This window comes from Rosa chinensis, chromosome 5, assembly GCF_002994745.2.
Source record: "Rosa chinensis cultivar Old Blush chromosome 5, RchiOBHm-V2, whole genome shotgun sequence".
In the NCBI taxonomy this organism is placed as follows: domain Eukaryota; kingdom Viridiplantae; phylum Streptophyta; class Magnoliopsida; order Rosales; family Rosaceae; genus Rosa; species Rosa chinensis.
In genome coordinates this window covers 40,531,305-40,555,812 of record NC_037092.1, presented here as the reverse complement: position 1 = coordinate 40,555,812, position 24,508 = coordinate 40,531,305, and the positions used below count along the sequence as shown (strand labels likewise).

Genomic DNA, 24,508 nt, shown 5'->3' with positions numbered 1-24,508 from the left:
TAAGTCTCGAAGAGTGATAGGTGTTTCTCTACCATCAATCACAGTTCTAACTGTTGAATACTCTTCTGGTAGTCCGTTCAAGATAACAATGATAACATCCTCCTCTGGAATAGCAACTCCAACAGATAAGAGTTGGTCACGAGCACTCTTCACATGCTGTAAGTACTTCTCAATAGATTCACCTCCTTTGTGAAGAGTTTGTAATTCAGTTTTTGAGTTGCATGATACTCACTCTTGACACAGTAGAAAAACGTTCTTGAAGTGCAAGCCAGGCTTGCCGAGATGTTTTGCAACCAATAATCACATCCACAACATCTTCATCCAGTGTTGCCATAAGTAAACTCAAAAGAGCCATATCAGTTTGTTTCCAGGCTTTATATGCTGCAGTTTCTTCATTAGTAACCTGACCTTCTGTGGTAAGTGCATAGGGAGGTGGAGCCATCTCACTACCATCATAGAAAGAGACCATTTCCAGCTAGAGTAGACTCAAACTGAAAGCTCCATTTTATAAAGTTTCATTCCCCAAGTCGCATAGTAATCACACTCAACAAAGAGTGTACATCAGAGTGAGTAAGAGCAGGTGCCATGAGAGATTATACTTCTACAGGAAGCAAGAAATGTAACAACTTCAACAAGTTCCTCAACTTAACAATGATCACAAATTCACAATTTACCTCCTTAGAAGAGATTACACTTCTACAGGAAGCAAGAAATGTAACAACTTCAACAAGTTCCTCAACTTAACAATGATCACAATTTACCTCCTTAGATCCGGTAATCTACCTCAACTTGTACTAATTTTGCACTCAAATTACTCATCATCAACTCAGTTTACTCAGATTTTTTGCTCTATATACAAATCAACTCCTCAATTTACTCATTATCAACTCAATTTTCTCAGATTTTCCTCTACGAATCAACTCATCAATTTTCCTGCTCATTAACTCAAATTTTACTTAGCTGAACGCAGTGTTGCAAGATTTAAACACAATTTTGTTCATGTTTGTTCAAGAATTTAGCTCAGAGGACACAAATCATGTTATAGAAGAACAAAGACAAGTGCGATTCACCTTTAGAAGATCAGCGAGTACAAAAGTAGCTTCGAATCAAAACCTGAAGTGGAGCAACACTAAATCCAAGCCTTGAAGATGACCAAGGCTCCAAATCGCAGTCGAAATGTAGTGAGATCTAAAATCACAAATAGTGAGCACTTGCACAAAGATAATGGATGTGTAAGTAGGAATCACAGGTCCTGGATCTATTAGCCATGGCACCACAAAAAAGCTAGGGTTTGAAGAATAAGCAAAGAACTTGGGAGAAGATGAATGAGAGAGAGAAACACACCAGATTTTCTATTTCACAAAGCTTTCGTACATACAGGAAATTACATACTATTTTTCTATTTATACAATTCAAGTGAGCTAACTACACGTAACTAACTAATTACAAACTAATTAGCATGACTAACTAATTAGTAACAGATGAACTAATTAGTTAGCTTAATAGCTGGAAGTGGCTGACATACGAGACGTGTCCCAACAACCTTTTGAAACTTCTAGAGTCTATTAACCAACTAACATGAAGAACCTCCCATGGCCGCTATATCATCATTTCCCAAACACCAGCCCCAATTCAATTTCAAAGAAACAAGCTTTCAAAGTCCTTGTTCAATCTCCTGATGATTAATGACAGAGAAGAAGAAATTATGGGTAACTGATGATGAATGAGAGAGAAGAACCGATGATGAACAAGCCTTCAAATTCATTTTTTTGAGAATTAATTATAAAAAAAAAATTTATTTTATTCATATTAAATTATGATTGAGATAAAAAAATAATTTGAGGGCACATAAGTCATTCAGCTCTCATTTCCGGCCTCACGTGCGTCACATGTGATCAAATGGATGGTGCCGTGACGGAAAGTTGACATAGGTACTACGTTGACAAGAAAATATAAGTCCAGGTATCACATTGATAAATTTTAAAGTTCAAGTATCACTTTGACAGTACTCGAAGTGTCTAGACATTGTCTGTGCATTTTTCCCCTAACCAATATTAGGAAAAAAAATATTATGCCGCCACGAGTCGCATCCCACCTCCAAGAATCCTACAAGCGCTTGACAGCAAGTCCTTCAAACATAGTGCCACTGCTAAAAATTAATAGAGACCACTTCAACGAACCAGAAAGATAGACAGTTGGTCCGTTCGATGATGCAAAGAGACACCACCAAACTGCAGGCATGGAAGTGTGGAAGGAGGCTAGTGCATTGCAATTTATTTAAATGTGATTATTTATGGGGGATGAAATTTGCACACCTCTAATTGCAGACCACACACCCTTTTATTTTTTTAATAATATTTCAACTCAACATTTTTTGCACTTCCTAGAATACCATCAAAGTCAGATTTTTCTTTTTTTTCTTTTTGGGTCCTCTCTCTCTGACCCTTATTTCTCAATTGGGTGGTGCTTCCATTATAATAGCTTCATCAGAATGAATTCCATCATAGAACATGAAACTCAGTAAATTACATACCCAATATGCAAAAAGTGTACTTTATCATTAGGGAGAAGTGAGCTTTGCCACGTATAGAAGATGGGAATTTTTGTTTTTGAGACTCATTTTGCACCATTGATTCTAGCCAAAAGACTTCAAGTTCGTGAATTATAGGTTAGTCTGTACCGTTTTGATTAAGCTCAAGAATCCAGAAAAACAAGAGGTAGATTAAAGAGTACCTATTACTCGCAAACTACAGTTCTATAAAACTGCTGCAATCCATTCGGACTCAGTAGACTAGAAAGTATCCCCAATCAAAACTACATATCCACCAAAACTACAAGATTAATCTCATTGCTCATTCAAACTCTGCAATTGCTTTATTAAATCTCACATCCCAATCTTAAGTGAGGTCACTTGATCAATCAAGAAACAACCAATGTGAGAAGGATTGAAGGTCTGCCATGGCTCTGGTCTGGGTAGGACAAAAGTGAGAAGAGAAAGAAAGAGAAAGAAGAAGAGTTCTTTCTTTAAAAACAATATAAAAGATAGAGGAGTTCACGGCTATCAAATTTACCAGTAGTCGACTGGGTTCGCTACATCCTCTTCCATCCCAGCACCCGTTCACTGGATCTGGCAACAAATCTCCACTACGATAACATGCTTTTCATCCAAATCGAAGCCATCTACGCTGCCATCGGATCCATAGGCTACAAGAAGCTTCCGGTTCACATCTCCGAGGCTGCCGACCGCCCCCTCGCTCTCACTGATCTCACCCATCCCGAATAATAAGAACACTGCCACTGGGTCGGATTCAGGTTTGGTACCAGAAATGGAGTTGTAGATGCTTCGTCGGATTCCGGTGAGTATGCTTCCGAGTGCGGCGCCCAATAAACGGTCCCCCATCATCAAATTTAGTTAATAGCATTTGGTATTTGGGATTTTGAATTGAGTTGATGAGAGAGAGAGAGCAGAGAGCAGAGAGAGAGGAGTAAGAGTGACCGAACATATGGTTCGTTAGCCCAAAAAAAACTGGTTAGAGTTTTGTTGTGGTTTTGGAGAAGAGAGAGAGAGAGCGAGACCCAAAAAGAAAAGAAAAAAATCTGACTTTGAGGGTATTTTAAGAAGTGCAAAAAATGTTAAGTTGAAATATTATTAGAAAAATAAAAAGGGGTGTGGTTTGCACTTCCCCCCCCCTATTTATCCCTAAATTTAATTTTGTTTTTCAATCTATGAAATTAGAAACTGTATGACAATTAAAGAGATTGACGGACATTCGGGATGGCGTATGATTATACATGTTATGATTGTTATCTTAAGAAATGTCATGCTAAAAGATGTACACAGTGTGTATATGTACATATAAATCGATGAGTTTAATTCCGTACGACAACAGTACATACGTACCACGTACACCACTAAATGGCTAATTAAGTTGACATTTAGATTAACGTCACGAGTCATAACAATCCTAAACAAAATGTCAACGTAAAAATTAAAATCAAGTAGCACCCGGTACGGTTTCTGATGGAATAATGGAGACAAGACAACTAGAATCATATAAAAAAGATATTAGTGGTCCAAATTGAATAAAATCCCCCATCGTTGTCAACCCCCATGTGGATTGGAAGTTTAATTAGAATCAAGCTTTCATGGTTTTTCCTCTTGCTCTTCGTGGATGCCATTCATAGATTCATAGAGGTCATGAAAGAGATTATATAAGCATAGATTCACATTCACAGTTGAAATGAATCAACAACAACGTAGTTTATAACAAAATGAAATAATAAATATATTGTATTTCTTCTTTCTATTACAAGTGGGATTCTCACACTACAATAATGTATAACAACTGAAACTAAATGTTTACTCCTTCGAATCAAATTGAAATGTGTACAAAGAATAAATTATTTATAAATGCAAATGTAATCGGTTTATATAGCCCGCACACATATGGGAACAGTTTATTTATTTTTTGGCTACCAAGAATTAAGGTATGTTTGATCAACCTATATATAGACACGAACAAGAACAGGCCACTGAGACCTGAAAACATGGCTTAATTGCCATGCCTGGTTTTCGTTTTCGGTCTGCCCCGTACCTGTTGGACAGATGGTGGAGAGCACACACTACCTTTTCCTGGGCCACCTTGTACGTTTGAACCCTTCCCAGACACGTCCTGAACAGAAGGCTGCGCAGAAGGCATGCTTAACTGTAAACTTATGTATGTAATTTAAGCTGTGTCTTAACTCTAAAGGATGTTGGTTTTGGAGATAAATAACTTTGCTCTCCGATATACGATATTTATAGCTAATCGAGGGTTGCTAGTAACTGGGGGATTAGTTCAGGAACTTGAGGGGAAACTTTACTACAATGAGTAACCCTAAGGCACAGAAAGTTCAATTGGTTTTACGATAGCGAGTTTTATTAATGAACCCAAACGGTCATAACAACCAGTTTTCAAGAGATATGGTTAGTTATCTGGTTTTAAACAGTCCAATGCAAATTATCCAATGCTGGCCGGCTGTTATACAGAATTACACGATTTCTTGAAGAATTGCGCATGCTTCTCTTAATGGTGCCCGCTTTCCTTCTTATTTCTTATTATTTTCCTTGAGAATATTAGTTACCTGAATTTCCTTCTGTAATTAACTAACGCTATTAATTGACTTCAAAACCAGTCGGTTTATAAAAATGACCTGAAAATACGGATTAGCTAGCCCACGGCTGAACACGAATCCATCCTTGATCAAATCCATACGTACAAGCTAGGAAATTGATTGGGACAAACTAACTAATGAGATCTCAAATGACGTACAGAAGAAATGGTGAAGAGCGACCGACCAAAGAGAGTGCAGCAAGTTCTATCTAGTCGACTACCCTTCACAGACCCAGAAAAATATTCATAAAAGACTCGGGAAAATCTACTGTAGTTCTTGCAGGAACTGCTATGCGATTCAGAGGAACTTGCATAACTTTGCTCAGATAAATTCTAAACCGCGTTTAAACCGCAAGGTTTGACTGGTCTGAATCTCATTTTCATTGCCTCCTACTGGTGCGCAGAGCTTGCTTGGTATTGTATATCTGGCCTGCAGATTTCGTGTCCCAATTATTCATTGTTTTCTTATTTATTTTATTTCACTCGGGCAACTCTTGACACCAAGATCGAACAGCTGCGTCGTTTCCTTGAATATTTCTGAGGGCATTGGTTTGATAGTCTTCTGTGAAAGCTGTTTCGGGGAAATATTTGAGGAAATTTTGCACCAATTTTTCAGACGGTGGTTGGATGCTGTTCACGCAAGCAAGACTGTCATAAATTGCCCATGAGGTGGAGGGCTATATTTTTGTACACGTATTTCTATTTTAAAAAGTCTTCGATTCTCAAGGCCTAGTGGCTACTATTGTGGGCTTGGGCCTCATGTTTAAGTGAGCTTTTAGCTTGGATTGAGTGGATTCTATGAAGCATTTTTTAGAGTTTTTGACCATTTAACTTAATTTTAGAGATTTTTTTTCTGTCTTACACCACTTATTTATTTTTCTTTCTCATTTATCCATAATAACTCTAATAAGTTGTTTTTTAGCTAAAATAAAGACTAATTAAAGATCCATTTAACCAAATAAAGATCTTATTGAAGACTCTCCCCATTAGTTGAGTTGAATATATATGCAAAATTAAAATTTTAATCGCACATCCTCAACTACTATCAATACACATCTCTCTGTTTTTTTTTTTTGTTCTTTTATCTCCATAACTTCCTATTTTACAACTGGTAATAACTAAATATACATCTCAATCCATTTAGTGGCAACTCTACATCCACCACCGCTGCGCTCCTTCATTAGCCCACTCTACCTAACTTCGTCACAACTCCATCACCCAATTTCCGTAGCACAACATAGGAACTTGGTTCTAAGAACAAAAACCCTCTGGTCTGAAGGGCAAGGAGAAAATTATAGTTTTATTTTCTTTTTAGACTTAGCCTATTTACCATGTTATTTACCATGTACATTTGAGCATATAAACTCCTGTCTCTCTCCTCTCTCCTCCCAAGTTGTTGACCACCCGACCTAAAATTGTCTAGATCTACAAAAATTTCAAAATTCAGTCAGACGCCGATTAGTCCTTGGCCTCAACCTCTGGATCTCCCACTCTCCTCGGTCTCTAGTCTCTGGCTTTCTCACTCGATGGTTACCTCATTTCTATTTTGGTGTCGCTATCGGTCCTTTTCCATAGAAAAGGAATCCGGGATAACCAATGCTACTGCATGGTTATATTACTTTTCTTTTTCTTCTTTTGTTTTTGCTACAGCCGAATCTAGATATTCAAAGAAAATATTAATTCTCAATTTTATTTTAATTTTCCAAATGTTTGTTCTCAGTGGCGGAGCCAGAAACTAAGGGATACTAGCGCACAAAAACAAAATAATAATATCAAAACATGAAAAAACCTTGGAAAATAACAAGAAATTTGTGATTGAGTTGAGAGTCGATACATGTTGCAACTATGCTTTTCTATTTTACAAGAGTTTTCCAAATCACTAAAAAGTAACAACGAGTGACAGAATTAGAACTTCATCCTAGGTGAGGACCTTTCGAAATTGAAAAGAAAAAATTTTAGAACTCAAATTATATATCAAAACTTAAAATTTCTGATAAAAAAATTTGATAGAAATATTATAATATAGAAATAAGATTATTTAAGATAAAAATATTGTTAAAATTATGCCAAGTTCATACTAGCAAGCTTCACAAAAAAAAAATAGTAATATTAATAGTTATTAGCACTGCAAGGTAGAATTAAACTTTTGGAAAAAATTTAAACAGAAAGTATTGAAGGTAGCCAAAATTGAACCATGGACTTGTAATATAACAAGACAAAGCCAATACCACTGCACTATGCTAGCTGCTTGTGATTTCTTGTAACTTAACTAATTTTATATTAAAAGTTTACTGGGTCACGGGACCCAGTGTACCCCAATGTGGCTCTACCACTGTTTGTTCTCAATATGGAGGAAGATAGTTTTGGTATACATGTCTCTTACGCAAGTCTGATTTTGCCTATTATTTTTCCTACAAAAATCACTTAATCACTCTGTATTGGGTGTACTGGTCTACATGTCCCTTTTTGTCCAATTTATGAAATATTTGGTTGATTACTTATTTTGAAATTATTGTTCTCTGATGCTATGAGTCACTTTAATAGCAAAAGTTTGAATCATACTCTAACTATTGTTAACAGAGAGTAGTAAAAATTTACCTCACTTTTACTAAATCAGTAAATCTACAGCTATTGTACACGTGTCCAAGACTATATATGCCTACTGTTGTAACCCTTCTACTCAATTTCGATCAATACAGTAGCAGCCTCTCTGTTTCCTCTGCATTCTCTATCCTTCTACAAGCTTTTCTTCTTCAAGATAACATGGTATCACGAGCCAGGTTGCGACCTAGGGTTTGTCCATCATGTTTCATCGAGCTTCTCGTGCATTGCTTTGTGTTCGATTCATCTTACTCTGTGTTTGATTCGGTTTGATTACAAAGATAAGTTTTCCAATTTCTGATACAGTCTACATGTGCTTGAAGATTGTTGAAAAATTTCAGAAATTGATTAGCTTCGAAGCTTAGATTTCATAAATATTGTGTTCGAGTATGGTTTGATGCAAGAATAGTTGTTGATTCTAGAAATTCTGAGAAGATTGTGATACTCCTGAGGTTTCAAAACCCTAATTCTTGAAGTTCTACAAATTTTGATTGATTGTTCTTGATCAGTGATTGGCTTCAATGATCCGACATCGTTTTGCTGTCAATTGACTCAACTTGATTGATTCTGACCCCAGAGTTACCTCGGTTTTCTTGAAGAATATCAAATGCTTTGTTCGTTGCTATTGCAAAAGGCTATCAGAATCTTATTTGGTACCCTGTACGACACGTCGTTCTATGTAGGTTTGCTTATACGATTTGGTGAATTTCAGTGAAGGAATGGTGCTTCCAACCTATATGGAGGGGTTCACTGTTGGATCGTCGTATAATTGTGTTTTGTGAATTGTTTGATTTGTGTTGTATTGAGTGTGACTCTGATGTGATTAGGTGATTGACAAAATTGTGTGAGTGGAGTTTGGACGATTTAGTGCTTGTGTCACGCCCCGATTTTCAAACACAATTAATTATCAGAGTAAATACACAGGGCGTGATGGTTCAGACATCAATACAAAACACTAGGAAAAAATTTCTTTAAGGAACAACAAGTAAAGATGTCCTGAACCCACAATGTCAATACAGACCCGTTCTCTAGAGTTACATATTACATTATAAATAGTTTACAAATTAAACTGAATGACAAATCAAGAAGTAAACACACCCACCACAACTCACTACACAGAGGAACACTTAAAACTAAGATTACCCTTCGACGTCCATGCTACCGAACGTACCTTTCAGCTTTGAGGATGACTAATCAATATTCTAATCTGCACAATAAACCCTACACCATAGAATAGTGCACCGGCTTGAACAAAACAATCCCGGTAAGCTTTTTAAGCCCGTGTGAGTAAACTCAAATAAAGTGACTCACGTCACGCATGCTTATAATTTCTCAACTCGTGAGAAGAATTAAAGGAACAATATTTAATTCCACAAAATAATGCTTTCACCATCTTAGTCTAACAAAACAATATGCAATTATCACAACAAAAACGTCAAGTTCAAATTTAACAATAACATGCTCAATAATTTCAACCCAACTAAAAACCCACATGCTCTGTCTCTCAATTCATTTTCCAATCACTAAAAATCACAACCCACAACTATACCCACAATAAGAATTAATCAAAATCAGTAATCCCTGCATAGAAACTTAGTTCAGGAGATCACATGAAAACAAATAAAAGAATTTATAGTAATCCCTGCATATAGTTTAGTTCAGGAGATTACATTAAAATCAAACAAAAGAAAGGATAGTAATCCCTGGATAGAAACTTAGTTCAGGGAATTACATTAAAACAATCAATTCAGAAACAGTAATCCCTACATAGAATTTAGTTCAGGAGATTACCAAGAAAACGAACAATTCAATAATAGAAATAAATAGAAACATTTACTAAAAACATCCATTAATAACGCCAACCACCACACAGCTCATCACACAAATCACCATTATTCATTCGAAATCAAGTCCCACATGGACGACAAAAGAAAGGACACTAACACTCTTTTAAACAAATATACCCAAGGGCACACAATAACTCAAAGTTATTCCCCAAGAAGTACATTCACTACAACAAAACCTGGCATTAATGACCACTATAGTGGTCACTGAAAATAGCCAATTTGGTCACTATATATGATTAGTGACCAAATATTGTTGGTCACTGAGTGGTCACTATAGACTCGTCACTAATTCTCTTTAGTGACCAAAGTATGGTTGTTGGTCACTAATATGAAAAGTTTTAGTGACCAAGATTATTTAGTCACAAATCATTACAAAATTAGTGACCACAAAGTTCCTCACTGAAGGTAACAAATCTGGTCACTAAAACACATGATTTGGTCACTAAAACTTGAGTCGCATGCTTAGATCAGTGACCAAACTTTAAGGCCACTAAAGTTTTGGTTATTAGGAAAAAAAAAGAGTTTATCTCATAAGCTTTTTATTTTGGTCTATTACAATAGCTATCAAACAGTAACTAGCTGAACATGAAACTCCAATACTAATCAAATTCTATATAATAGAAATTGTATTAAACTAAATACATTGATCCACATTATCACTTATTCATCATGTTCACAAGTACATGTCCTTGAAAACTAATTTAAAATCCTAAAACAATTTCAGTACTTCCATGACAACAAAATCCAAGAGAAAGATGGACAAGCTTATGCAACTTGTCACATATAACAATTGTAATTGATGTGCTTTGATATATCTTCCTCTGAAATGAAAACCTTCACCATTCTGCATTATAAATTCATTTAAGCTCAATACCAGTTGCTACTTGGATGCTACCAAGCATAAATGAATATCAAGTCACTTACATCAAAGCTTATCTGTCCTCCAATGGAAAATGTTAGGTTAAAGTGAGCAAACTTCTCACGAAGGATAGAAACCATTTTCAGGCGTACGTTGTGAACCTGCAAACCAATATGATGATTTATAAAGAATTAAATGAAATAACAATTTAACTATTTTGTTGCATAAGTATCTAACCTTGTCATATCTTTCAAATTCATCTCTTTCCTCTTGGCTATAGTTTCACCCAATTGGTGATACATTAATCATCCCACTTTGGAACTCAATAAATGTACCCCTATAGTTATAATTAAAAATGAGTATAAGTTTTACCACACACAGGTTAAGCTTTAGCAAAGGTTCCCCACTCCACTAACCTCTTTATCGGTATGTCCAAGTCAGCAATATAGTGAAGTGTAAAATTGATAAATTCCTGCACAGTTATAAACAAACCTATTTCAAAACAGTGCTTCAGACTTCCTTAGGTCTCTTCCAAGTACAGAAGCCAGTACAATACAATGGAGGATACGTTTTACCTTGAGCTTATCATCACCAAGATGTGACTTCAAGCTCTAAAAATGAAAAACACAAAACCCATTAGTCTGGTATTTATCAAATACATTCAGGAAATGGACAAAGAATACAACATTGTCGTGGATCATATCATAACCAATAATCATTAGTGAGCAGAAACCTAGCTAAAGGCTATTCACTCTTAGAAAGTGCAAAATTTCAGACAAACAGAAACAAAATTGAAGAGGACAATGGAGAAGTGAAATATTAGTATGGACCATAAAGAACCCACAGGCTACAGGCTACAGCACATGACTACCTCAATCTAATAGCCTACAGCACATGACCACCTCAATCTAATAGGCTACATGACCTTCTATTGGCCACAGATCATCACATTTCCTCAAAATGAAACTAAAAAAATCCGAATAAGATTGTATCATGGATATATTTATCTTTGCTAGAAGAGTATCCACTTGCTTTTTGTTCTTTTTTCTTTGAGAAAAGGTTTTTACGTTAACAATACATACTTTGTTCAGATTTGGGATATCAGAACCATAGATTTTGTTTCCTTATGTTCTCAGCATTGTTCTAAAACTCGGCCGCCCAGGCCGCCTAGGCGCTGGGCGGTGGCTGACCGCCGCGAGTAACACCTACTCGGCGAGGTAGGCGGACATGGATTTGGGCAGCCGATTAGTCAGCCTAGGCGGGTGATTAGTCGGCCATAATCGTCTGGGCGGAGTAGGCGGGTTTGCTATATATTCACCTGAGTTTCGATCTGTTTCTCCTAAATCACTCCTATGGCCACCATCTCCACCTAGACGCCGTTCTCGTCGTCGACCTCCGCCTCCTCACCCAATCCAAACTCTACTTCCTCTTCCTCTTTTGCACCTAAACCCGCTTCGATGACGACGTTTTGATCCCCAAAATCAAGAGTTCCGCGTCTTCAACCAATCGCCGGCAACCGCAAACAATTTCTTCCTTAGAGTGTTGCCTCCGGTAGTTTGGTAGGTATGCAAACAGTACGGGAAATTTATCTTTATCTTGAGCAGTCTGATGAGAGAGAGAGAGAGAGAGAGAGAGAGGGAATTGATAAGTTAGTTTATATGTGGCGTGAGTGAAAACGTCGTGGCCTCTCTGTTCTCAATTCTAAGGTCATGATGTTTGGCTCTTGTGTTTCTTACCCTTAATCAACGGTTAGGATTTGACATTTTCTATTTGTCACTAGGATCATGAAACCTCACTACACTCTTGCTATTGGTCAAATTCCCACTACCAAGATCATGAAACTTCAATCAAATTTATTATTTCTCATATTCTTATTTATATAATATATTTTTATGTTATAAAAAATAAAAAAAATAAAACCACCTAGGCGCCGCCTAGGCATCCGACTAGGCGTCTGGGCGCTAGTCTCTCGGTCACCGCCCGACTAGCGCCTAGCGATTTTTCAAACCTTGGTTCTCAGCCATACATTAATCTAGCAAAAGATCATGAGTTATAATCAAAACATCTTTTTTGCCACATGATGCTTAAGAATATCAACTTTCACATGTGGTTGATTTATATCTCAAAGAAAAATCACTTAAACAGCACACTGCCATGAACGTGAGAACTTGTTTCCTATTATCACTACTAAGTTTTGTCATACCTGGGTGCCAATGAGCTTCCCATCTTTGTGAGCTACAAGACCATTATCAGAAAATACATAATCACAGTCACTAATAACTGCAAAGAAAAAGATACAAAACTCAAGAGGACAATGGAGAAGTGAAACATTAGTATGGAGTATGGACCATAAAGAACCCACAGGCTACAGGCTACAGCACATGACTATATAGAAGAGCACTACACATGATTTGCAATTAATTTGGAGCTCCAAATCATAGATTACCATTGATCCTTGATACTTCAGCAACTTACACATGAGAAAACAAAAACTGCAAATAACTAGCTACCTAAGCTTTCACAAAATGTCAATTCTCTATGCTTCAGAATTTTTACCAGATGTGAAGAATCCCTCAACTTTTTACACCACATCTCAACAAAAACAATCAAGGCTTGAAAAAAAAATGAATCAATTACATCTCTGTCAGAACCTTCTTATAATTAGAGACAGAACAAAAACACAATGTACATCCTTTTTTTTTCTTTTTCAAATAAATACCAAATTCTTCATTTGCAAGACCACTTTGAATGTAAAGCAAACCCATCTGGGGATAAAGCCTCCCAACTATTGCAGGCAGACCTTGCTTGTAATGCTGCAAAGAAACACATAAAGTTACAATCTGAACAAGTAACATCCTAAAGTTCATCATCATAAAAAGTGTTACCTTTGAGGGCCGTGGTGAATGAGTAAGTTGCAGGGTCAATTTCATCTGCATAACAATGTAGAAGAAGTTGTGAGCTAGCTTCTGAGAGATAGTCAAAAAAGGGAAAATAGTACTACTTATTACCTCTTAAGGCATAGCCAGGAGAAGAAGCAGTGCTAGAGATGGTAATGTTTGAACTGAAAGACCTTGTGTCTTCTATAAATCTTCTAATGTAGGATGCTGAGAACCTTCTGGAATTTGTGTTTACCCGGCTGATTCCTCTAGCCTTGGCAGCCCAATCTCTCAAGCTGAACTCAGGTTCCTCTCGTCCCAGGGAACTATATGGGGATTCTTCCATGGTTGTAGCTAGCTAGCTAGTTATAGTTGGTATCTAGCTTCCTTGTTTTGCTTCTGAATTGGGAATGGTTCTGTTTGGTGTCTAAGTTTTCAGATGATTAGTAAATGGAGGCAACATGAAGAAGTGTAAGAACATATAGAGCAACTTTCAAATCTTTGAAATCTCCTTGTATTTATTCTGGAAAGATATGGTAAAAAAATGCAATGATAATCATTTAGACATAGCAAGCAGTATATGAAGTATGCATTTATCGGTTTGGTTGCCAATGTGAAACACTCCGACGCGCAAGCACAAAAGGATGAAACATTCGCTTTCTTCTTCCAGAAAAAGAAAAAAGAGAGAACATATTTTTTAGCTCCACAAAATTTATGCACACCATTAGTAAATGACCAATTGGATTATTCTGTTTAATCCTTTAGACCAAAAGAAAAAAGGGTCATTGTGTTTGTCCTAAAAAATCTAATCTTGTGTCAATATGGTGTTAAAATGTTTACACGTGAGAGTAAAATGTAAGAACGAGGATAAAACACAGTGATCAAAAGACAATTTATCAAATTGAAAAACCTATGTAACAAGTAATTACACTATAATTAACAAAGTATAGTTTAATTTTAACATGATATAGAGAGAAGCTCTACTTACTACGGAACCCATTCATCATAATGGTTAGGTTATCTACAATTAATGTACTCTACCTATTTCTTTAACCCTTATCAGCATGATTCTTGAGATCACAGTTCAAATTAGTCTATTTACAACAATGCCTCATTAATATATACAATTTGAAATAGAAAAATCAAAAGAAATCAGTTAACTAGACAATTGAATTCAAATAGAAAGAAACCCAGTCACAAATCCTTCAAAGACACAGAACCAAATTCGTTAACTATACAAAGATATAGTAGAAAATTTTAGAGAAATCTTTAATCTGATGGAACCTTAATTCAGAAAATTTCATCAACTTACAACAAAGTGTACTAATACTTCTCAAGTATACTTAATTCCAATGAATTCCACATAAACACACTATCAATCCCTATTTTGATAACAAAAGAAAAGAAAAAAAGTATTCAAACTTTTCTCAAAGAGATGAAATAGACCCATGAATATAACTAAAAAATAAATGAAGAAATAAAGCTTCATATTCATGTGTTGGTGGATACCTCAGATTCCAATAGCAAATGATACCTCAGCGTCCTGCAACAAAAAATCAATGAAGCACCCAAAATTCAAATCTCAAAATATCCCCAATTCTCAAATCCCACCACATACTGAAATCTCAAAGCTTTACTTGCCAAAAACAAACCTGTAATCCATGATATCCAAATAAACCCAATCGTAATTGGCAGAATCCCATAACGCGACGGCTAATTCTGGGAGCGCTGTCCAGTGAATTAACGACCGCAAATTAAGGTCGAACGACACCGTGACAGACTCAGACGGGCTGTCCAAAGTGGTCCGAATTGAGACCTCGATCCACCATGAAGCAAAGGGGTTGAGGGCGAGAAGAGGAGTGAGGGAGGAGGTCGATGAAGATAAAGAGGTTCCGAAACCAAGGATTTTATCTTTATACGGGGTTAAACATATCGCTTTGGAATGCCGCGCTTGGAAAAGAATTTCATTTTGAAAGCCATGTTTTAACTTTTAAGAACCCGCCTGTATGTGAAAAATTCCCTCCTGAAAAATTTTGGTCACTAAATCAGAACCACGCCTAATTAAATCTAAAAACATTAGTGACCCAATATGATTGGTCACTAATACTAAAACCTTTGGTCATTAAAAATTGAATGATGGGTGAGTAAATGAATTTAATTAGTTGTAAAAGTGTTAGTGACCAGCATGTAGTAGTGGTCACTGATTCAATAGTATTTGTGACAAACATTGATGTGGTCACTAACAATTTGGTCACTAATGCTAGATTTTGTTGTAGTGATTGTACTCAAGGGCGCACAATAACTCAAAGTTATTCCCCAAGAAGTACATTGTACTCAAGGGCGCACAATAACTCAAAGTTATTCCCCAAGAAGTAAATTGTACACAAGGGCGCACAACAACTCAAAATTATTCCCCAAGAAGTACATTGACAGACAGACTAGAGCTCTAACTGAATCGTAACATGTTACCTTGTGACTCAACACCTCACTGAACTCAACTACTCATTCAGCACAATAAGCAACAGTTCAAAACGATATTCTGAATAAATCACATTTCACTCATATCACAATGTCACGCCATCCAATATATATAAACCACGTAAATATATATATATATATATATATAGACACACACACACGTAGTCATTCACGCAGGAATGACCACTGATACCAACTATAGTTTTATAAATTATACTTCTCGAAAATCATTTTATATCAAAACATTGTTTTAACCTACCCATGAACCGTTGTCAATCAAGTTCATATATTTTAAAACAAATAATTTGTTTCGATAAATATGATTTTCCATGCTAACAATTAAATGTACTAAATTAAAACATAACTACTTTATCAACTGAAACGCCGTGAGATTTACTCACCTCCAAATCTTGCTGCGTCTTCACAAAAACCAAGACAAGCTGTGAAGACCCAAAATTTCAGTTAAATATTTTATAATTCAATATTTGTTCAGTTATATGAATTATGAATTGTGGGTGTGATTCGTATGTCGTTGCGTGAGAAATTTGGTTTCGAATGATTTTATTTTCGAAATGAACGTTATTTAGGGGGGTCACTAAAATAAACTTTTTATTACGTAAGGAATTTGGGGAAATTTCCTTCACGAAAGTTGTAGAGCTCGTCGATACGAGTTCATGCATATGCGGAATGAAAAAATCGGAATTCGTATGAAGAAGTTATAGCATTTGGAAAAGTTACCAAAATGGGTATTTATACAAATGGAAAGTTTCCAAATTTAGGGTTTTCCATTTCTATCGGCAGCACGTTTTTCCTTTTCGGCAGACTTGGGGTGCGAAGGGAATATCCCGAGTTCTAGGTCACCAATCTTCGAGATTCTTAGCTTGTTGAACTCCCCTTGAGTTTCTGATCAAGATTCCAAAAGACCCGAACCGGAGGTGAACGTTTTCATGCTCGTCGAAGCTCTCACCGGTTTCTGCAAAAATTCCGGCCAAACCTGCTGTTTTAGGTAATTTCGACCACTTCCACTCATTATCTGACTTCGTGCTAGTTATGAAAGTTTCTTAGATCGATGAAACGAAGAGGATTAGCCTGGCCCCGACGCTGTTGGCGGTGGTCGGCGGCGGCTCTACCTCTAACTCCGGCGGCCCTTTCAGGCCGCTTCCGGGGGTCTCAAGGGCAGTTTCTGCCCATTTTAATGTTCTACATGTTGTTATGATCATTTCGATATATAGCATGTGAATTTTGGATATCGTATGATTTAGTTATGAATTTTACAATTTCGATCGATTTCGATCGTTCGATTTGTGATCTGTAAAGATCGGACCATCCGTTAGACTTGTATTTTTGATATGATGATCGTAGGACTGTCTTGATGACCTAGTGTGGTCACGGGTGAAGATCTGACCGTTAGATCTTCGTATAAGTGCGTTTTATGAATTGTGTGCTAAGTTGAGACCGTATGTGGTTAGGTGATTGACGGTTTGAGTTGGCGGTCGATTGTGAATCCTATTTTGAGCTGTTAAGAAGACGCAGCAGGAATTTGAGGTGAGTAAATCTCACATGGTTCATTTACGAACGGAATTTCATTAGTTACATTGAATTGTTATGTTGAAAAATGATTTTTAGAAAAAGAGTTTTTAAATATATAAAAATGAATTTCTCAGTTTTTACAACGTGTGAACTATAGTTGGTATTAGTGGTCATTCCTGTATGGGTGACTACGTGTATATATATATATATATATATATATATATATTTACGTGGAATATATATTGGATGGTGTGACATTGGGTGAGGTATTGATTTGATTGATTGATTTATCATTCTGAGCATTACTCTTCGAAGATATAAATTATCATATATTGTTGAATTGATTTTGATAATGAGTAATTGAGTAAAGTGTGATCCTTTCATTTATTATCCATGAGGGACTTGAATCATTATTGGTCGTGGTGTTGATTTGTATGACTTGATTGATTCATGATTTGATTTGGGAAGTTATTAAGCATGTCGAATTCGATTTTGATAATGGCTTGGAGATGAGAACATATTATTTGGAATTGGTTTTGATATTGTTGAGGTTGTGGGAGATGAGGAAACAATATTATGTGATGATCTGTGTGAGTGCATGTGTGGTGGCATGTGTGATGATTTGTGTGAGTGCCTGTGTGATGGCATGTTTGATGATCTGTGTGATGATATGAGTACATTGTGCGGCTTGGGGGATAACTTCACGTTATCGTACTCTTGAGTACATGTTTGCAAAAGTATGTTTTCGTGTGAGTTGCTGGTTAGTTAATTTATTTCCTTTTTCATTGCTATTGTGTGATTTCTTTATCTATTATCCTTTTCATTTCTTTTTTTTGTTTTAATGTAATCTCTTGAACTAAACTATATGCAGGGATTACTATGCCTTCTTTTGTTTGATTTTAATGTAATCACCTGAACTAAACTATATGCAGGGATTGCTATGATTTCATTTGTTTGTTTTAATGTAATCTCCTGAACTAAGTTCCTAAGCAGGGATTACTATGATTTTGTTTAATTATTGTTGTGAGTACAGTGGTGTTGTGGGATTTGGAGTGATGTGAAATGAGTTGTGACGCCCTAAGGTTGGTAGTTGGTTTATATTATGAGACATTGAGCATAATGTCGTGGTTGTGCCGTTCAGGCAAAGGAATAGTGATACGATAGATTGTGGGAACGTGAAATGTTTAATATATTTGGAGTTGATTGTGTAATTGGAGTTTTGTGGGAAAAGAGATAAAATGAATTTGAGAGACAGAGCATGTGGGTTTTAGTTGGTTTGAAATTATTGAGCATGATTATGATTATTTTGAACTTGACGTTGTGTTGTGATGCTTGCTTATTAATTTTATTAGACTGAGATAGTGAAAGCATGTTTTTGGGGAATTAAATGTTAATGCTTTAATTGTCTCACAAATTGAGGAATTATAAGCATGAGTGACGTGAGTCATTTTAATTGAGTTTACTCATACGAGCTTAAAAAGCTTACCGGGATTGTTTTGTTCAACCCGGTGCACTATTCTATGGTGTAGGGTTTATTGTGCAGGTTAGAATATCGATTATTCGTCGTCGAAGCTGAGGGGTACGTTCGGTAGCGTGGACGTCGAAGAGTAATCTTAGTTTTAAGTCTTCCGCTGTGTAGTGAGTTGTGGTGGGTGTGTTTACTTCTTGATTTGTCATTCAGTTTAATTTGTAAACTATTTATAATGTAATATGTAACTCTAGAGAACGGGTCTGTATTGACATTGTGGGTTCAGGACATCTTTACTTGTTGTTCCTTAAAGAAATTTTTTCCTAGTGTTTTTGTATTGATGTCTGAACCATCACGCCCTGTGTATTTACTCTGATAATTAATTGTGTTTGAAAATCGGGGCGTGACACAAGCACTAAATCGTCCAAACTCCACTCACACAATTTTGTCAATCACTTAATCACATCAAAGTCACACTCAATACAACACAAATCAAACAATTCACAAAACACAATTATACGACGATCCAACAGTCGGATCATCATCCGAGACCATCCAACATCTTCGGAACACTTCTACGATCAATAAATCAAAACTACAAGTCGATCGGACGGCCAAATCCTCACGGATCGATAACTGAAACTATCAAAATCACAAAAACCCTAACATGCTCATACGATCTCCAAAAATTACGTATTGTATATAGAAATGCTCGTATCGACGAGTAGATCGAAATCAGGAACATAAACTGTCCCTGGGGTGGCCGAAAACCACTGGAAAACACCACCACAGTGGCGGCACCGCCACCGGCCCAAAGTCAAAATTTGGCAAAACTTCCAACACCAAAGTTCTTCATCTCAACTCCAATTGAAACATTCATAACTAGCACAAAGTCTGAATCGAAGCCATTTGGTTGGAATTTACCTCACACGTTTTGAAAACCGATGAACCCTAGAATCCCAATCATCAAAATTCAACCTCCACACTTTGAATCGTTGCAAGCCATCTTGGGAGAAGCATCTACATCCTTTGGGCTAGAAAAGCCCTCAAGGATCAAGAGCTATGGTGGCCGGAGGAGGGAGAACCCACTGGGGCGATTTCAACGTCGACAGCTCCACTTCTCGGCCTTGTACCATGTACGGTGCTTCCCACAACGAATCACCACCGTACCACAGACGTGTAGAATGGACTGAGACGAGCAGGATTCCCTTTGGAATCGCCCCGATTGGTGGCCGGACGGTGAAGAAATCGGCCGGCGAAGAGAGAGGGCAAAACGGGGGTCGGGAGAGAGGAGAGAGAAAAGTTTCCCTTTTTGGAAAATTCAGATTTTCTGATTAATTTTCGGAAAAAACCCATATATACCAAATGGAAACTTTTTCCGACAACCATAACTTCTTCATACGAACTCCGATTTCCGCATTCCACATGTCCACGAACTCGTATCGACGCGCTCTACGACTTTCATGAAGGAAGTTTTTGGAGAAACCCAACGTATAAAAAGTCAACCTTTGCAACCCCCCTAAAACCATACTTTTCGAATAAAAATTCGTCCAAAACACTTCTGCTCCGTCCACGAGCCACGAAACCGTTCAATAACCATAAAATTAATTCCAGAAAATTCTTGGAAAATAAATACAAATCTCCGGAGCATCACAGAAGTATTTTGATTTTTTTTTTTTGTTGTAATTTATATATTTTTCCCTTGATTTTCGTATCATCTGTCTATACTTATCAACTGATGAGAATTTGCTATTTTGTGGTTTCAAATTGCAGGTTATGATGAATACCATAAAAGTTGCTTTCAAAAGTACACTGGAAAGGAAACTTGAAAATTAGTGATCACTCCTTTTATTACTCTCTTATGTGCCTTATTGGAGTCATAAGCAGGTATGTGATCGGTTTACCAGTGTGTAATTTGGGCATGTATATGTTGAGGAAAAATATGCACACAGTGAGCGTAAATGTCACCAAACATAATTTCACTCGTATTCATTTAGTGAAAAGAGTTTTAATTATTTCAGGTTCGACCCATTCAAGACAGAATGTGTCTCTTGATTATATTCTCTCGTTACAGGGAAACACCCTTTGATTCCATTTATGAAGAAACCAATTGTGGATGTGTGTTTGTTTGTTTTGTTTTTGCGTGGAAAGGCTGTGACGTTTCTTGGTGTTTGGCGGAATTTGACTGATGAGGTCAGGGATTCGGATTGGATGAACCAGGGAGTCAGAGATTTTGTTTGGACTTGCGGTTGCATCTAGTGGGTTGCTAGATTGCCTACATACCCTCAAGGAGGGATCAAACCGTTGTAGTTATTGAGTATGTATTTCTGGTGTTGGAAGAATTTGACTGGAGTCAGTGATTCAATTTAGGACTAGCTGAATTTTGACTGGTGGAGTCAGGAATTCTGTTTGGACTTATGGTTGCATCTAGTGGGTGTTGCTAGATTGCCTACGTACCCATTGTGGGATCAAACCGACCGTAGTTCATAGGATTTGTATTTCTGGTTTTGTACCTACTTTTGGGTTTGACGGGTGTATGTATTTTTTTGAACCTGTCAAATGTATTTCTTTTGGACACCCAATTTGTTAGAGTGTCTTTGGACTTGATCCAGGGACCCGATGTACCGAGCTTTGCAGTGTGCCCAAGGTTTGAAATGGGCTTTGTAGTGGTCTGTATTTCTAGGACTCTAGCTTCATGCGGCGGCAGGCCCGAATAAAATGATCTGGACACCCATTTTTCTTTCCAGGCATTTTAGCTTCATTTCGCGTCAGACCCAAAAAAGTGATCTCGACACCCATGTTCTTTCTTAGGTTTTTAGTCTCCACTTTAGATCAAGCCTAGTTGTATTTCTTTCGGCCGACTCCCAGTATTATCTGATAACGTTGGTTTGTCATCTGGTTCCAGCTTCGATTAATATAATTGCCACCACGTCACTGATTCCAGAAAATAGAGCAATTTGATTCATTTGGTTTCCCTTTGTCGTGGCAATGTTTCTGCACACATATTTGCATGTTTGGACAATCAAACTTGGTCTTTTGTCTTCTTGTTCATCACTCTCATTTGACCACCATTTGCAATACATATCTGAAGGCTCTATGTTTAAAGTGCTTTGTCTTCTTGCTGCATGTTTAATCAATTACCACGTCAAAATGGCTGCTCCATTAATTAAATTTGCCACCACCGTTTAAGCATTCACCCATAATTAAGTTGGCCTCTTTTGTCTTTCTTTGTTAGTTAAATTACTACTTCCATGGACAAGGAAAGGAATTCGGTTAATTAACAATTGGTTTCAAATCTTATGGTGTATAACTTGGTTACTTCACTACCACTGCCTCTGTATTCACTTAGTAAGGGGGCAGCTCGACTTCATCTAGTTGGCAAGGTGAGTCTGAAACCTCTGAGCAAATGTCGTTCTGAGCCTGAAGGTTTTGAATTCCTCTAAAACTCCCTTCTGTTTGCAGGTCGCAGAGAAGGTTGGAACCAAGGATTAAGGGTGAGGCTCTTATTGCTTTGCTTGATACAGTTGGTGTTGAGCTTTAGGTTTTGTATTTCTTGTTGGTATAAAAACAACTTGACTGCAGGAGCAAGTCTTCTTGTCAGCAACAACTTCTTGTCAACTTCAAATAACAATAAACTAAAAGCATTGGTCGACCATGGAGAAAACTTTGGTCGTGTTCATGAATGACCTCAGTTCTCGTAAGTTTTGGTAGGACAACCATGGTAGCGTCATTTTGGGGGGAGTTTTTAGCACTTTTAACAGCTGTTCGTGAACAACCAATTTTATGCAATAACTCTTGCAGGAGCAGCATCATTTTGGACGAGTTTTGAGCATGAAACTTGGCTGTTCATGAACAACTGCTCTTGTTTCAATGCTTGAGCATTTGAGGCAGCAACAACGTCAATTTGACAGGCATGGGAAGACTCTAATAGTTGTGGTCGTTCATGAATGGCCTATTAGAGTCTTGAAGGGCCGTAAGACATACGAGGATTAATTGGAGAAGCATGTATCACAGAGAAGGCATGTGTATACCTGTAGCTTTTCTCTTTCTTTCTCTGGTGGCTTCTTCTCTCGTGCGTCTCCTCTTCTTTGTATTTCTTTTGTTCTGCTGTATAGCATTTTCTCCTCTCCTCTCCTCTCCTTCTGCGTTGCTGTAGGGAGCCTTTTTATAGGCTTTTGAGAGGCTAACTATCATATCATAGCCTTTAGTTCAAATTTCAAAAGCTCACTTTATCACCTCATTCAACAGATAAGGTTTACTTTAACAGCTGCAATCCCAACTTTTACGTGGAATTGAAAATCGTTTATGACTTTTTCTACTCCCCATCTTTTTGTTTTGAGCTTGGAGACTCGTCCCATGTCATTTACTGCACTTTGCAGTGTTTGAACACAACTAGGACATTATCCTCTTTGGCTATAACAAACCCGTGTTTAAAGGTTTGTGTCGCAAAACAATTTGCTATTTTTTTTTTTTTTTGAGATAACTAAGCAATCCCAATATTTTGAAAGCTTCTGGACTCTCTCATTATTGCATTAGAGCCATATTTGCATTTTGGGTTCGTGAAATTTTTTTATCTCAACAGTATAGCTAAAAAATATCATCTCCTTCATATTCTTTTTTGAGTGTTCTACATTGTAAACTTTATTCTTTATAAGATTATGCAACGGTTTCTTCATCATATTTGCTTTTTGATTGAGGTCATAACCCTCTTTTTGATCGATCTTTTTTCTTGGATATGTAGAAAGCTAATGAGTATTGTTGCTTCTAACAGATTTGCCCCCTATTGTTGTTCATGTGACCGGTCTTTTAGTTATGGTCCAATTTGCACTGGGCGATTGTGTTCACATTCTGGTTGAAGGTAATATACTTGTGGATTATTGTTTCATCCATCTTTGCTTTGTTTTCTGATTGTGGTGTAAAATTCACACTTAATGTGTTCATTTTATGTTTTCTCCTTTCTGGTACTCTTTTAGCTATAGAATGTACACAGAATGCTTCTGATGGTACCTTGGTGCATTCTTTGATGGGTCACAATGAATCTGCAAGTAGTCTGAGATGTGAGTTTCCAGATTCCTTATTCTACTTGGAATTTTTCATAAGTATTATGTTCTTGAATGTTTTACTTGGGATATGTGTGCCTGTGTGGTTATGTATTTTGCCAATGTTGCAAATGATTTTCAATGATTACTTACTGTACTTCTATACACTTGTTAATGCTTTGATGAGATCGACTCCCCATGCTCTAATACTTTTATTGCTGTGATATTTTTTTTCTTCTGAATTGTAGGTACCTATTCAATTCTCAATTGCTTTGAAGGGTTGCACTTGCAGGTACGAGTCATTACTTTCCTACATGGGGTGGCTTCTTTACCATAAGTTATTATGCTTTTCTACATGAGGTGGCTTCTTTATCACAAGTTATTATGCTTTTGTAATTTGGGGCACTTGGAATTAGACTAATATTTTGTTTTCTTTTTAAGATTTGGTTTAGTATGCAAACAAATGGTGACAGGATTGTACTTGGTGTTGTGTATGTTCACACATAAGTCTACATAAGTCTATATATAGCCTACTAAGTGTTTAACATTTTACAGGCGGACTTGCAAAGTTGGACAGAGCTAAAGACCAGAGAGGGTCTTCATAGAGCGCAAAGTGCTAGTACTACTCTATAACTTATGCTTTAATTTCAGATGTTC

At 36.9% G+C, this 24,508-nt stretch overlaps 1 protein-coding gene and 1 pseudogene across 2 annotated transcripts; both read right to left on the bottom strand.

The window, feature by feature from the left end:
• Positions 1-10,209: 10,209 nt before the first annotated feature.
• On the bottom strand, positions 10,210-12,939 carry LOC112203813 (annotated as a pseudogene).
• A 224-nt stretch (positions 12,940-13,163) lies between these two features.
• On the bottom strand, positions 13,164-15,315 carry LOC112166651. 2 transcript variants are annotated; one of them, XM_024303526.2, is made up of 5 exons: positions 14,989-15,315; positions 14,846-14,879; positions 13,469-13,752; positions 13,346-13,390; positions 13,164-13,273 (listed from the first exon to the last, which is right to left on the bottom strand). In XM_024303526.2, exons 3-5 carry the CDS (start codon positions 13,680-13,682, stop codon positions 13,188-13,190), a joined length of 345 nt encoding a protein of 114 aa, XP_024159294.1. In that variant the 5' UTR covers positions 13,683-13,752; positions 14,846-14,879; positions 14,989-15,315; the 3' UTR covers positions 13,164-13,187. The 2 variants fall into 2 exon arrangements, with proteins under 2 accessions (XP_024159294.1, XP_024159292.1); XM_024303524.2 differs by having other exon boundaries at positions 13,469-13,763; positions 14,989-15,314.
• Positions 15,316-24,508: the final 9,193 nt, after the last annotated feature.